This window comes from Rhynchophorus ferrugineus, unplaced genomic scaffold (assembly GCF_030347505.1).
Source record: "Rhynchophorus ferrugineus isolate W39M unplaced genomic scaffold, kcgeb_rfMv2 rfM1, whole genome shotgun sequence".
Lineage (NCBI taxonomy): Eukaryota > Metazoa > Arthropoda > Insecta > Coleoptera > Curculionidae > Rhynchophorus > Rhynchophorus ferrugineus.
Genome location: NW_027472580.1, coordinates 82,505,305 through 82,521,735, shown reverse-complemented (window position 1 = coordinate 82,521,735; position 16,431 = coordinate 82,505,305). Strand labels below are relative to the sequence as shown.

The 16,431-nt window shown below is 31.9% G+C and overlaps 1 protein-coding gene across 1 annotated transcript in view; it reads right to left on the bottom strand.

Annotated features, from left to right (window-relative positions):
* Window positions 1-525: 525 nt before the first annotated feature.
* The window catches only part of Amph (Amphiphysin), a 146,775-nt gene continuing 130,869 nt past the window's right edge, over window positions 526-16,431 (bottom strand). The window contains exons 4-8 of the mRNA XM_076411014.1: window positions 13,081-13,353; window positions 5,359-5,521; window positions 3,602-3,946; window positions 2,565-2,707; window positions 526-1,442 (exon numbers count right to left, since the gene is read on the bottom strand). Coding sequence (XP_076267129.1) covers window positions 1,365-1,442; window positions 2,565-2,707; window positions 3,602-3,946; window positions 5,359-5,521; window positions 13,081-13,353 — 1,002 coding nt within the window. The 3' untranslated portion in view covers window positions 526-1,364. The remainder of the gene's footprint in view (window positions 1,443-2,564; window positions 2,708-3,601; window positions 3,947-5,358; window positions 5,522-13,080; window positions 13,354-16,431) is intronic.

Sequence of the window (16,431 nt, the reverse complement as noted above, 5' to 3'; positions counted from 1 at the left end):
TGAATTAAAATAATAACACTCAACTTATTACTACGCAACTTTGGTCAGTAGACTTTTCAATTCTACGGCACCATAGATAAATTATTTTAACGTCTAAATGTATAAAATAGAAACTAAATTATCCTACAGCTTGTATTTTAAAAACATTGTCAAGCATATTGACAGCTGTAATACCTAAATTGTTTATTAAATACCAATCTGCAAATTTTGTCATGACACCTAATGTCAAAAGTTTGTTTTTTATTTTATATGTCAAATTAATATTAGTATAATTTCTACTGGTTTGTATTTTAATTGAAGAATACATATTTCATGTGAAAGGAATCCTGAATGAACGCAGATATTGTTAATAGCAGAAAAATGTACTAAACTTGTTTATTTAAAATGTTCTTGTAGAAGGTGCATTGTTAGTCAGGTACGTTAATATACAATATTATATTGTTATTGCTAATGGTGTTTAGACATTATTATTAACTATTTTACTATTAAAAATATCTAATAAAATGAAAGAAATAAAACTCAAGATGTATTTGTAAATTTTTATTTAACATACTTCAAACATACACTCTATGGAGAATAAGTTAACGAAATATTACAACGTTAAGTAAAGGATATCTAAGCTACAAGTGTGAAACAACACAAAAATATTCATTTATACTAATAAATATTATTTTATTGTAAATTTAATATGATAAACATTCCATCGCCGGGGTAGCAATTTAATAAAATTAAGTACTTTAACAATAATTTATGTCTACAAAAAGGTAAAAACTTATTATCATGAATACTGAATATAAAAATAAAGTGAATAATGAGTTAATTAAATTCCTTTATAAAATGTCGAGATTCTTGTATGTTACATGATATGATTACCTGTTGAATGTATCTGAAGACATAAACTATTATTAAAATGAGGGCACGAGTATGAACATTTCCAAAAATATGAAAGATCGAAACAAAACTGTACAAAACTTATATGGTTTTATAATAGAAGAAAAACGTAATAGAACTTTTCTTTTTGAAGCTTCTGACTAGATTTGCATTATTGTATAACTTGAAACTTGAGCAATTTTTTGACAGTCTATGTTAAAAATGTTCATAACGCACAAGGTATCCTAAATGCATAAAAAAATACGTTTCAAATTAAAATGATATTATTATTAGAGTCCTAGAAGTTTCCTTACTAAAAAAAGAAAAGAGAAAAAGAGAGTATTTAAATATAATTTGCAGATTCTCTTGTGAGATAACAAAAACATATCTTAACAAAGATAACTATTAAACAAAACATTTAAAAAAACTATAAAAGTTGTTATAACTTTTAAGGCACATTATTTAGTCGTCATTATTAAAGAAATGATGGGGATTTACAACGGTTTGGTAAAGTTAGCTGGAAACATCCCTTTTTCACCATTTTCTTTGACGCCCATCAGCCATCCCTCTTCCTGCAACAAACATTGTTTATTAATATACAATTTTTATATTTATTTGCATATATTGATATCTCAGGCACGTGTACCCATGTTAGCCATAAAATTATATGAATCATATTGTATTTTATCATATGAATGATTCTAGTTACAATATACTAATTTAATTTCCAGATTGAGTATTAAAACCAGGAATTAATTGTTATTACTGAATATCCATTTATCTAGAAGATGAATTGATAAAAGCTATGTTCAAACAAAATATTGTATTTACTTTCGTTTTCCGCCCATATGTTTCGAAAATCATATCTAAAATTACAATGTCATTAAAAGGAAGAAAGTTCCTTCTGCTCTTTCCCTAGATATAAATTTCTAGGTGCAAGTTTCTCATATAATGTGGGCAGAGAGTACCTAACTATTACTTAAAATAATATACATTTTATATATCAAAGATACTGTTCAGAGTTAAGCACAAAAATATCTACTCTGAAATAAAAGAAATTTAGGTGAAGCAGGCACTTATATTGGTTGTAAATAAATATTATGAAGAAAGATGGTATTAGGAAGACATCCAATGTGACGATTTTGTGCCTCATTTTGTCACAATGGATGAGACTTGACTATACTTCAATGATATTGATCTTTAGCTATAAAACAAACTAGGATCCAGAAATCAACCGAGACATTAATTTACTTTTTTGGGATATAAAGTAAATATTGTTCCCATTTCCATTATTGCCAAATTGGTAAAATGATAAGCTTTGTGTAGAAGACTGAAAAAATGTGTGAGGTGTGTGTGAAATTGGCAAGTACAATAGAACAGTATAATAAATTAATTTGTAAATTAATTGTACTAAGCATATCTAATGTAAGATGTAATTAATAAAAAAAGGTGTTTGAACAACAACTTAGTATCACAAAATTTCTAATTTTGCCAATATTACAATATATATCTCACATATTCTCCAACATTTACCAGCAAAAGTAACCAACATTAACATTAGAATAAATATTAATAAATAATATGATCCATTAAAAATTCAGTTTCTAAGCTTGATGAGCTTCAGTTGAAAAGCTTTATTACAATAAATTCTAATATTGACAAGTTCAATCAATCTCTTTTAACTTTGAATTTACCTGTTCCTCTGGATCATCATATTCCACTACAGAAATCACTTCTCCTACTTCAAACGACAATTCATCTACATCTTCCCTAGTATATTTGTACGTTGCTTTAACTCGGTACAAGACTCCTGGTGGTAGATTTTCTGTGCTGGCACCTGAAATACATACATCCCAATAAATTCCTTCCTGTTAAATAAATTATGAAGAGCTGTTTACATTTAAATTGAAATTATGAACAGATACTGTCATAAATGAATATGTTCAGGAATATTTTGGCAGCAGAATGCTTTCGCAATATAAAATCCATTAAATTTAAATAACTCCAGCAGTAATATTTATAGTCTTGTTTATGACCTACATAATATAGGTGTTAACTTAACTATTACAGTATTTCGAAGTCAATTTTCTTGTAGGATTCAAGGTGAATAACCGTCTAGGTTTCATTGAGTAAACTTAGCAGCACTGAATCATCATCCCCAAAACAAAAAATATAATTTTTTTCGCTGCTATAGTTAAAAGTAACTTGTATTTAATAATTTTAGACCGTAAGTAATATGATAAAAGTTTGCAATTAAAGTTTTACTAGGTGAATGCTGATTTTAATTTGTTCTATTATCAATATATGTAATTTTTCTTATTAGGCTACCTAAGAAGTACTCTAGAAGCAGTGCGCCTAAATCACATTTGAATGAAAGAGTAATTTTATTAAATTGACTGTAATATTTGTACGCAGTCCAGTTCGGATATCCTGTATTTAATTAAACATCACTGTTGTTGAGTATAGAAATATTGATAAATGTCCATAGATAGTTTAAAAGCACTGATTTTAGGAATATATCAAAATAAGATAAAATCAATTTCTTCTTGTGACGTTAACTTTTTCCCTCGCAAACGTTTGGATGGATGATGGAAAAATAGACATGAAAAGACCGTTGTCAAATTTGGTCAATATGAGGTCTAATTATACTTTAACTTAATTGCATCCAACCTTGTCTTTTTGTTATTGATAATGTGTTCTGTTTAGAGAGATTCAAAGATCGTATACTTACCAACAGGAATATCATACAGTTCTTCTACCCTTCTATTGTCTGCAGGCTTTTCGGCGGGTGTGGTGGTATTAGTAACGGTAGTAGAAGGAGTTTGTTCGTTATTAGGTACGTTGTCGACGGGGTCTACGCTAGGAGATTTGCCGTCTGGACTTGTATTGCCGTTTGTTAGCTGTTTAGCAGGTGACGTGGGAAATGTGGCTGAGGGGGGAGTAGTGGGTGTTGTTGGGATAACGGGTTCCGGAACTTTAGTCGGTGTGGTGGGAGAAGAGTTTCTCGAATCGTTAGATACCGGAGATTCAGATTTGAATGGTGTGGGTTCGGTTTTAGTTGGAGAGCCTTCGCTAGCTGCAAAAACACGCCACAAAAATGATGTTAGTCGTACGAAACCATTCAAATATTATAAATAAAAAACATAAACCGAAATCATGCCAGTTTTCTTCGTTAAAATTTTTTAAACAATTAGTGATTATTTAAAAAAAAATTAATATCAATAAAACACATCATTGATAACTTTTCTCTTAATTTTTACATACACATGTACGTGTTTATAAATTTTTATCCCTGTTATTTAATTATTCATGATTAATTTAAGTTGTAGCAAACTAAATTATTAACAGAGTTGATATTTTCAATAAGAATAACTTTTTGATGTTAGGCGATGTGAGAGCGGAGGAAGTGTCAGTATTCGATACCTTTTTTTGTTTTGACAAAAACATAATACATTTATGACTAATATTCTTTTATTATTGTTACAATAGTGATGTTGCAGTTTTTAAGCAATTACTGTTATAATTGTTATACTGATGCCTAATTATTTAATACGCAATATTTCATAATTTCTTTAAAGCCTTTTTATAGTACCTTTATATCCCAAATTGTTTATAATTTTCATCTCTACAGGCAATAAACCCTAAGCATTTTTGTTTATAATTTAAGATATTACAGTTCATAAATAATTAACAAACTCTTACCGTCATATGAAGGTGGCCTTTTATATTTCAGGATTTCAAATTAATTATCATCTATCAACAACAGCTATTTCGGAAAATACTACCTTTTAAAATATTCATAATTCATAATATCAGGTACAATATGCAAAAAATATCGTCATCATCAATTTATAGTTGGGGATAGTTTTCGTTTCTAACCAATTGTTGCCACAGGACTTCACCAAATATCGCCCAATCGTACCTGGCTTGGGGCAGTGTTACCATCCTATTATTTAGATTAATCCTTATAATCTTGGACCATGTTTTTTCAAGTTGCTTGTTGCACCCGCAAGGGTAATTTCCCCACAGAAATATGTGAGGAATTCGTTCACTTTTTATTCGACAAATATGTTCAAACCATTACATTCTACATGTCTGGATTTGTTCCTCAACTATGCATCAAATATCTTCATTTTTAATACAATTTGCTTAATTAATTAAAGGTACTAACTCAGCGTCTTGAGCTGTTTCATTAGACATTGCATTCCTCATATATAGTTACGAGTACTTCCTCATCCGCCATATTCGCAAGATTTGCCACTCAGCATTTTCCGAAAAATAATTTTGTGTAATTAACGTTTCGGAATTATTAATTTGCTGTTTTGGATAGTGATCTCTTAAAACAAAGAGAATGCAACTTTCATTTCGGAGAAATAAGCAAAGTTATCAATGAAGTGTCGTTGCAATTTTACAAATCAATGTGAGTAATTCATTCTCAGAAATATGTTAAACCACTACACAAAAAAATATGACAAACATGTAATATACCTCGGATTGGTGTACTGTTGTTGACGATCAGTTCTGGAGAGTTCTTGGTTATGCTTGTTGGCCTTGGAAGACTGGTTGTACCATTAGTTTTCTTTATGCTGTATGACCCCCTTTGACTATCTGTAGCTAATTTGTCCACAACTCCTTCTAATTCACCAAAGATCTAAAAATATAAATAGTCAATAAAAACAACAATATATTTCTTGAAATTATATATTAGATGACATATTTAAATATAAGGTATATCATATATATTAACACGTCGGTCATTGCAGATTTTCTTTTTAGTACGAGACATTTTCAAAAAATAAATTATATATTTTCTCGAATTACAAGGAAATAACACACAAATTGAGAACGTTTTGTTTTTCCTGTTGGATTTAAAGTTGCTGTTGTAGGCTCTCTGATTCAATTGATAAAGAACCGCTCTATTCACCATGTATTGTTCATTATCATTTCTTCCGATTGATGTCACATTTTAGCTGAGCAATATTGGAGCATCAAATATGCTATTTAGTATTTTTATATACTATAATTAATATATATTAAAAATTGATTATTATAACAGATTAACTTTTAATCGTCAGTCAATAAGCCTTCGAACTTTTTTGGCCCTTCAGACTGTTCTTTGTCATTGACATCAAATTTACCACTTTTTTTATTAATCTCTTAGAACTTATCAACAATCTGCCCGTGGGCAATAAGTATTATTTTATGATTTCCTTTATACAATATAACTATACTGACATGTAGAAGATGCCTTCAGTAAGTAATCTGCTGTACAAACTTATAATCCATATCTTATTCTAAATACTATTCTAGGTTATTCTAAAGTCTATCCTAATTTATTCTAAAGACTAGTCTAACTTATTCTAAATGTTATTATATCTCACTCTATGTGTCTATTATTCAGTTCATATGGTAGTTTGCGTTTGAGCCTACGCTGCTGCTATCACGCATCTTTAACTGTTTGGTGAGTGCATTGTAATTCAAATCACACTCGTTATTAGATCACTAAGGGGATATCGCGCTTAATTAGTTTGTTGGAGACGTAATATGGGGCATCAACGACGACTCGCAACACTTTATTCTGAAACCTCTGAAGGATAGCTATGTTGCATTTGCTAGTAGTACCCCACAGTTCAATACTCTAAGTCCAAAATGTTGAAAAGTATTGACTTATACAGCAAAACCTTGTTATCTAAGGATAATTTAGATTTACGCCCTATCAGCCAATACATTTGGTTTAGTTTAATACCAAGCTGTTTGCCTTTTGTCACTATATCCTTTTTCCATGCTAAACGTCGATCAAAATGCATTCACGGATATTTAACATTGTCTGCTTGCGGTGGTTCATAAACATTAATTTTTACTGAGGAACAAGTTCTTCTACAAAGGGTGAATGTCGCATGGTTTTTGTCTCATTTGCTTTGATATGCCATATTTTCAACCACAATGCGACTTTGTTTAGATGAAGTTGGAGTTTGGCTGATATTGGATCCTCGTTTGATGATAAAACCGCTCTATCGTCAGCATATGTTGCAACAGTAGTGTTTCTTGAAATCGGTAGTTGAAATATATATAACAATGGACCAAGGATACTGCCCTGCGGAATACCTGAATATATTGAATGTAGATCAGTATATTCGTCATCCTGTTTCATAATAAATTTTCTGTCTGTGAGGTATGAGTTCAGTATTTGAAAGTGCCAACGGGGCAAAAGCTTTTTAAATTTCACCTACAGTCCAGGGTGCCACACCTTGTCGAAGGATCGAGAAATACAGCGGAGCAATATTTTTTATCATTTAAGTTTGTTGTTAATTTGGTTGACTAATCTGTGTATCTGTTCTCTTGTGCTGTGTTTATTACGGAAGCCAAATTGATGGTCTGGGGTAATATTTCTCTAATCTGTGATTATTTTGGTCTCTTAATGTAAAGTTTTTCAAAAACTTTGGAGATCACAGGTAACAGACTTGTAAGCCGATACGAGGAGGCATATTCTGATTTTTTCCATTGTTTAAGAATCATAGTGATTTGAGCCACTTTCCAAGTGCTAGGAAAGTAATTAAGTCTTAGCATGGCGTTAAATATTAACGTTATTAATTTGATGCACTCTTTCGAGAGCTCTTTTAAGATTCTTCCAGTAATTAAGTCAAAACTATGAGCTTTTTTTATTATATATTTCTAAAAGTAACGAAAACCAAAATTGCAATTTTGAGTGTGATAATTAGCTTAGTGTGAATATACGCTAAATTTTATTATTATTTAACTAATACATTGTTACTAGTAGTTTTCCAATCCAACCTACAATTTATCTTTATGATAACTTAAATCTAGGTATATAACTAGGAGGATCCATCGGCCCTATCTCAGTCTCAGGTGAAATAATGTTTATACATGTCACTGCTGTATTTTTTAATATATTCACCTCACTACACAACACTACACAATATGAGATGGTTTGATACTGATGATGGTGCTGGTGGTATCCAAAAGTTGCAATATTTCAATATTTCATGAGAATGGAGTCTTTCCTCATGCCCCCTTGCAATTCTCTTGATTTCCTGACTGTAGGTATCTAAAGGTCTCGATATAGGTAATCAGTCCTATAGTATTTGGGTACTCCCACAATACCTCTCAAGTCTTTGTTCTGAAAAATTTGTATTTTGTTTATGTTACTCTTTGCAGAACATCTCCATAATTGATCTCCGTATGTTCATATAGGTTTCAGTATTTGCTTATATAATAGCAATTTATTATGTACTGATAATTGTGATTTTCTTCCAATTAGCCAGTACATTTTCCTATATTTCAACTCCAGTTTCAAAGCTTGTGTATAACCGTGTGTTTTCCAAGCTTGTGTCCAATTATTTATATTGTCACTTGCCTGTTGTAATTTTCTCGTCTTTCTTCGTGAGACTTCTTCACTATTGTCTCCGACAGCTATAATCGCAGTATGATCAGCAAATGTAGCCATCGTAATATTTTCCATTTGTGGTATATCACAAGTGTAGAGTAGATAAAGCATTAGTCCCAGTGCATTCTTGTGGTACACCTGGTTTAGCTTCTTTTATTGTAGAGTAAGCTTCTTCTTGTTTGACTCTAAAAATTCTGGTGGTGATGTATGATTTTAATAGTTCGGCGTGTTGTTTTGGTAACATTTTCTGTCGTTTATGAACAAGGCCTTCATGTCAAACCTTATCGAAGACTTGTACCACATCTAAGAATATAGCTGAGCATACTTTTTTACTTTCGTAGGCTTTTTCAATAACATCTGTTATTCTGTGGACCTGGTCAATTGGTGAGTGTTTCGTAATAAACCCAAACTGGTGTGTAGGTATTAGGTTTTTTCTCTCTATGATATTCGCTAAATAACTCAATGATACTATAAGACTATCATTTTAATTAATTTGATACTATTTCAATATATAGCTGATCAAAATACATACCAGCACCTAATAAAATAAAACATCTTAATATTAATTCACAGATCACTCATGTGCTGTTTTCCATTTTCTAAAAGTCAATTTCTTACTCTTTTTGTTGTTAAACATTTAAGATTAACTATAAATCATTGACATTGCTAAAATTTAATGGTTCTATTAGTTCATAATGAATATAATTATTTAACGAATACATTAGCATATAAAACGAATCATAATCATTATAAATGCCGAAATGTGATGCATTACGTCGTACCGGATCCAACCCACTGGCAAAAAACTGGTTCCTAATAATTTATTCTATCATCAATGTTTTTTTTTCTGTTTGCATTTTATTACCCGTTTAAAAGCAATCTTAACAAAACCTTATTTAAGCAAAAGGCCAACCAGGTATCACAATAAAATACGGACTAAAAAAGAAAACGATAGTTCCTTTTAAATAATTACACAAAGCGTCCGAGGACTAGAATGTCGCCGCTGAAGGCGACCGATGCAAAAAAAACACGCATCATCAAATGAGAAATGCAATTAAAAGTTCATCGCATCTCAATTTCCAAACGCAGCAGACCTGGTTAAATTAGAAAATCAAGTCAACCAGATAGTTTTGTCCCACTAAATGCTTATAACAAACCACTGGGTAACATGCAATTATTTTATCTAATATTATAATCTCCAGTTTTCAAAGTACATTTGCTATGCAGTTTTCATAAATAATGGTTTGACATATAACTTAATGACACAAATACTTAAACACGTTTTGTGTAATTTGTAATCGGGCCTTGATTTAGTGATGTGCTAACGTAATAATAACTGAAGATATCAGTGGCAATCATATTCTTGTATTCTTCGACGTTTATGTCATTTTTGGCCATCTCCGAATATTATTTTGCATAAGCTACCGGAGTATATGTTATAAAATTCAAATATTATACTATCCAATTATAGTTTGTTCTATTGTTATGCCATTTGGTTAAGATATGTTTCCTTTTAAGAATATACTCAATAATAAACTGGACAAAATGATAAACTTAAAAGGTGTGTCATTATTACTAAATTGTATATGACTAGCAATCTACAAGGAGATCTGTAGTCACTGTATTTTTTTCTAAATATCTAAAACCATCTATAAATCTAAAACTTTTGTTTATTTAATTTTAACATTAGCTAAATCATTAGATAATTGTACAAATAGAGTGATCTAAAATCGAAAATGTATCACGTACGACAAAAATGTGCAAGAAAGATCGTAATCGAAACTCGAAGATGTTTTAAAAAGTCCGTATTGATGTGAATTATTGGTGATTATATAAATATATGTGAATTAGTATAATGTTAAATTTATATGAATATATTTTTGAAGAAAACAGTACACATTCTTAAATAGAATTGCTTCATAATAAATTATTATATATTCATAAACTGCCTAAGTCATAAAATAATCATAAAATATAAAATGTCAGCATGTAACGCAACAGTAAAAATATATTTTATATATATTAAACACGCATTTATCATTAACTGCGAACTTTATTTATACAAAAGAAAAGTAAATGCACAACATGTTTCAAAGCAAGATCCACAGTTGCTTTCTTCATCATCAAATCAACAAAATGATTCGTTGAAAATAATAAGCGATATATTAGAGTGAAATACCGTCAAAAATACTTCAATATCAGAAAAATATTTAAGATATCTGTTAAAGTATCACAGAGCAGTGTTTCTGGAATGTTGAATACCAATAATATTTTTCCTAAATCTAGTAATATTAGTGTTGTAATATTAGTTATTAGTACTACCAGTGTATAATATTACCAAATGGACTAAGAAATGACACATTGACTAAAACTACACAAAATTCACATACATTTTGCATTAACAAAATGATAGAAATATTGTTTCTTAATAATCAATAAATGCTTCTCTATGAATTGTAAAGTTATGTAATTATTCAAACATACAAAATATTTCATATATGTAGGCTCATCTAAGGTTTTTTAAAAACTCCTGTTGAAAAGAATAAAACCGATCATAGAGAGAAAAAACCTAATATCAACACACCAGTTTGGCTTTATTAACAAGCATTCAACGATTGACCAGGTCTACAGAATAACAGATGTTATTGAAAAAGCCTACGAAAGTAAAAAAGTATACTCAGTCAGATTCTTAGATGTAGCACAAGCCTTCGATAAGGTTTGGCATGAAGGCCTTGTTCATAAACTGCAGAAAACGTTATCAAAACAACACACCAAACTACTAAAATCGTACATTACAGCCAGAATGTTTAGAGTTAAACAAGAAGCTTACTCTACAATAAAAGAAGCTAAAGCATCTGTATCACAAGGAAGTGTACTGGGGCTAATGCTTTATTTACTCTACACTTGTGATATACCACAAATGGAGAATATTACGATGGCTACATTTGCTGATGATACTGCAATTATAGCTGTCGGAGATTATAGCACACGAAAATTACAACAGGCAAGTGACTATATAAATAATTGAACACAAGTATGGAAAATAAAAATTAACGAAAGTAAATCTGTGCATGTGCAGTTCACCTACAATCAGACCATACAAACAGCAATAACATTAAATAATACTATCATTCCATATAGCAACAACGTTAAATATCTCCGAACGATTCTTGATATAAAACTTCGCTGGAAGGAACATATAAAAAAGAAAAGAAATGAACTGGAATTGAAATATAGGAAAATGTATTGGCTAATTGAAAAAATCACAATTATCAGTACATAATAAATTGCTATAATATAATCAAATACTGAAACCTATATGGATATACAGAGTTCAATTATGGGGATGTTCTGCAAAGAGTAGCATAAACAAAATACAAATTTTTCAGAACAAAGTCCTGAGAAGTAGTGTGGGCGCACACAAATACTATAGGACTGACTACCTACATCGAGACCTTCAGATACCCACAGCAAGTCAAGAAATCAAGATAATTGCAAGGGAGCATGAGGAAAGACTCCATTTTCATGAAAATATTGAGGTATTGCAACTTTTGGATACCACCAGAGCAAGACACAGACTCAAACCATCTGATCCTGTGTGTTGTGTAGTGAGTGTAGTGACAGCAAGATGAAGCCTACTTCTACAATAAAAGAAGCTAAAACAGGTGTACCACAGGTAAGTGTATTGTTGCCAATTCTGGTCACAAATGGGAAGTATCACTATGGCTACATTTACTGATACTTGCTGGTGATGACTTGAATGGTGATACTTGCTGTTTGAAACTACAGCGAAGAATGAGAAAATTACAATAGACGTGTAGTAGTATAAATAGCTGGACCAACACATAGAAAATAAAAGTTAATCAAAACAAATCGATGTATATTGAATTTACTTGTAATCAAATTACACACACAACAAGAGCAATGAATAGTACATATAGTGCATATGTATGTACATATAGTTTATTCAAAGTTTATTTGTATATGCGTCATCGAAATTTGTGACGTCAAAACGTCGCAATATTGCCGCATTAATTCTGAGTCTTAGTTCAATTTGGCTTTGACATACAACAAAATGCTAATCTAAATAAAATAATTCAACAAAAATGTTATCAAATATAAATTATTTAAACATTATAGTACATCTAAAAACTACAGTTAATTATATACACACACACACATATATATATATATATATATATATATATATATATCATATATAATGATATATACACATACACATAATCATCTCATATAGCAACAACGCTTTGGGATGAATTTCGATGCAAAACTTGGCTGGAATTAGCACACTAAAAAGATAACTGGATTTGGAATATGTAAAAATGTATTGGTTAATTGGAAGGAAGACTCAATATTCTCTACATAATAATTTGCAGTTGTATAAGAAAATTCTAAATCCGATATAAGCCTATGGAATCTATTCGAAGAGATGTTGGTCGCGAAACGTAATAAAAATTAAATACAAATTGCTCAGAGATGCACTGAGATACTTTGAGAATGACCAGGGAACTCAAGAAATCAAGAGAACCGCAAAGAGACATGTTAATATCAAAGTGTCTGAGCAACTTTTGAGCAAGAGTCAAGTAGAATATAGTTAGTTAGTTATAGTAATACCCAGTTTTAAGTTGGTAACAAATTGTAGGTTTGCTAGCAATGACCAATAACAATATATTAATAAATAATGTATAAAAATATGTAATAACTACAAAATCACTTTATGGTATAAATGAATAGTTGCTTGTAAAGTTTTATGAATGTATATATAAAAGTTTAAATATTATTACCTTTGCTGACTCCGAATGGAAGGTGTGTTCGGCATTGAATAACGACTGTAGATTTGTGACCAAAAACAATACTCTTGAATCGTAGAGGGCGGGCAGTTCATCGTGCAATTCGGAGTTCAGCATCTCGTAGGTCCTCTTCGCTTCCTCGAGCTGTTCTCGACCTTTGGCGATCTTGGCGTCGTCGCGTTTCTTCATGTTGGTCTGCAAAGCTTGGAAGTTGTGCCTTTGTCCGTCATAATCAACTAGTTTTCTGCCCCTTTTGTCGATTTTTTTCTGTAAAATTAGGACAACTAATATTAGTCTTTATTTATCACCTTGTTCGATTTATTATTTAATATATGCTTATAATAATTTATGGTTATAATATATATATATATATATATATATATATATATATATATATATATATATATATATATAATATTATAAATCAAGAGTCTTCCCCTAAATATTAACGGAGGTTTAATAACTGAAGGGATGGTTAATTAATACTGACCATGAATATGAAGAATAACAAGACATTATTATAATTGTATATATTCTTCAATTTCAGATTTCAATCGCCTAAATTGAGTATGACATCTGAGCCAGTTTGTACTGTTAACAAACTGACTCAAAAACAAAATAAAACAATTGAGTTTCGGTCGGTCTACTAAGACTATTTAACAAAAAGGTAGCAATGAGATAAAAATATAAAATAGTAGTTTTTTTTCTAAAAAAAAAACACCAGATAAAGCTAGAAAAGAGAGAGAGAGAGAGGTGGTCCAAACATGTGGTAGTCGCAGGATGATAAATCCGGATTCTAGGGGGGGTGTTCCAGTACTTCCCATCCTAATTCCGATATTGTATCGAGCATGAGACGCGCTATATGAGGGCGCGCGTTATCCTGGAAAAGAATCACACTTCGTGCTGGAATACTCTCCCGTTTCGAGAAATAAGCGGGTTTCACGTGTGTTTTCAGAAGGTTGGAGTAGTATGCAGAATTAATTAACTTTACCCGCGGACCTGGTTGTCTTCACTTTGACTGGCGCTCTTTCCTCCTTCTGCCTCCACTCTTTAGACGACATCTTTCTTTCGGGAGTGTAATAATGTATCCATGCCTCGTCTGTAGTGACGATTCGCGTTAAAAAACCGCCTCCTGCGTCTAGTATCGCGTCAGCAAGCGGCGACAAACTTTCAACCGCGTAAAGTTTTGCTCAAAGTTCAACAGTTTAGGAACCCATCGCGCCCTTATTTTGCGATATTGAAGGTGTTCGTGGATGATAGACTCTCCACTATCAATACCGAGTTCAGCTGAAATGTCTCGAACATTCATCCTACGGTACTCCAAAATGAGTTGTTCTACGCGACGAATGTTGTGATGCTAGTTCGTGGTCGACGATCATGCGGGTCATTCTCGACGATCTCGCCGCCATTCTTGAATGCTTTGGCCCATTTAAACACGGCATCTTTACTCAGGCACTCCCTACCGAAATAATTTCGCAAACGCAGAAAAATTTCTGTCTTTTTAACGCCTTCCCACACTACAAAACGTTGCGCTACGGCGGTCGGCACTTGACGTTCACTCATGATCATAGCATGCGCACGAAACATGCACTCCTGACGAAAACTACGCCAGACTGTTCGTAAGGGACCCAGGTATCACATACTCAAGCCACCTACATATGCGCCATCTACAGCCTTTGTTTTCATCATATTTGAACACACAACATAGTTGAACATTTGAACATAGTTGAATCAGAGTTGCTCAGACAAGTTGCGATTCATATGTCGGAATAAGTAGTAATCAGAAGGATTAAGTTCTGGAGAATGGTGCGGGAGGGATAGCGCTTCCCATTTTATGTTTCCAAGTATGTTTTCACCAGTTTTGTAATACGTGGTTGAACTTTGTGATGCTGAAGAATAACATTGTTGTGTCTTTGGTCGTATTTCGCGCAGTGCTCGGCTAAAACGCACCAATTGTCGTTGATAGCAATCCATGGATGGTTTTCATCAGGCTTTAGCAGCTCATACTATACCATGCCAAGCTGATCCCACCAAATGCAGAGCATTAGCTTGGAGTCATTCGGTTGTTATGTGTCGTTAACGTTGATGAATGATCAGATGGTTCTCATGATATTTTTTTGCTTTGGATTATCGTAATGGTTCCACTTTTCATCGCCAGTAACAATATAGATTTAGCCGTTGAAGCAACATTTCACACATGACCAAACGCCATTCAATCTCTCTTGGCTTTAATTAATACCGCACATTCAATACATTTATAATACATAGTAACACCATCTGTTGTAAATCCTTTAAAAATTAATTTATAGGCCTAATATCTATTTAGTAGTACCTTTGTTTTTTCGTTGCTTTTTATTTTAAAACATAATTACAATTATTTTATAAAATATTGTGTTATTTCAAAAATATTCCCGGAAAGCAATTGAATAATCCGCAAATATTAGATAACTCGGTCAACTCACAAGTTAAAAATAGATAATTTTTCATTTTAATCGCCACAAATATTACCACAGTCAGACCAATAAAAATATATGTTATAAACAATTAAAGTTGATTGCATATTTTCTGAATACTAAACAGTTTATAACAAAACGTATTTCCACCTCTGACATCAATCATCAGCCTTGAAGGCACCGACGCAATTCTCCAATTCGCGAGGTAATGGTTTCGATTTTCGTATAGTTACAATCAGAAGATTCAGAAAAGCTCGATAAAAAGTGTCGTTTAGAATTAATCAGTCGAAATTGGCATTCATTAACCGTTGATTTTTAGACCCACTTAGAATATTTAAGAATAGTGTGGGTAGAGTCATCATATCGGGTTTTCTAATAGCGCCGTAGTTACTTATTAGAAGATGCTTCTTCATAATCAAAAGGTGATAAGTTAATGATATCCATTTTTGTGATCCAAATTGGAAGATACGAACCTAAGAGACACAAAATTTGCCAAACAAGAAATGAAAAATTCGATCTTCTAAAACAAAGTCCGTCCTTAATGATATAACACAATATTAACTAAGCTAAATTTAAGTATTACACATAAGTTACTATACTGTAGCGATCTTGAGCATGTCGAATTTTACATCGTGGAATAACGGTCTACAAAATACCCAGAAATATAATCCCAGATGTTGAACACGGGCGGGGTGCCAATTGGAACCCGACACCGAATAGCTGGCGGCAACCCCGAGACGTTTATCTGGGATATTATTGAAGGGTATTTCGGTCATTCAGTGCTCAACCCTCGTTTGGTTAAGACGTGCCACCATCGACTGCCCAAGCCTCGTCTTCAGGTAACTCCGCTGCCATCCGTTTTATTATTTGTATTTTCACATTTTTTTTATAT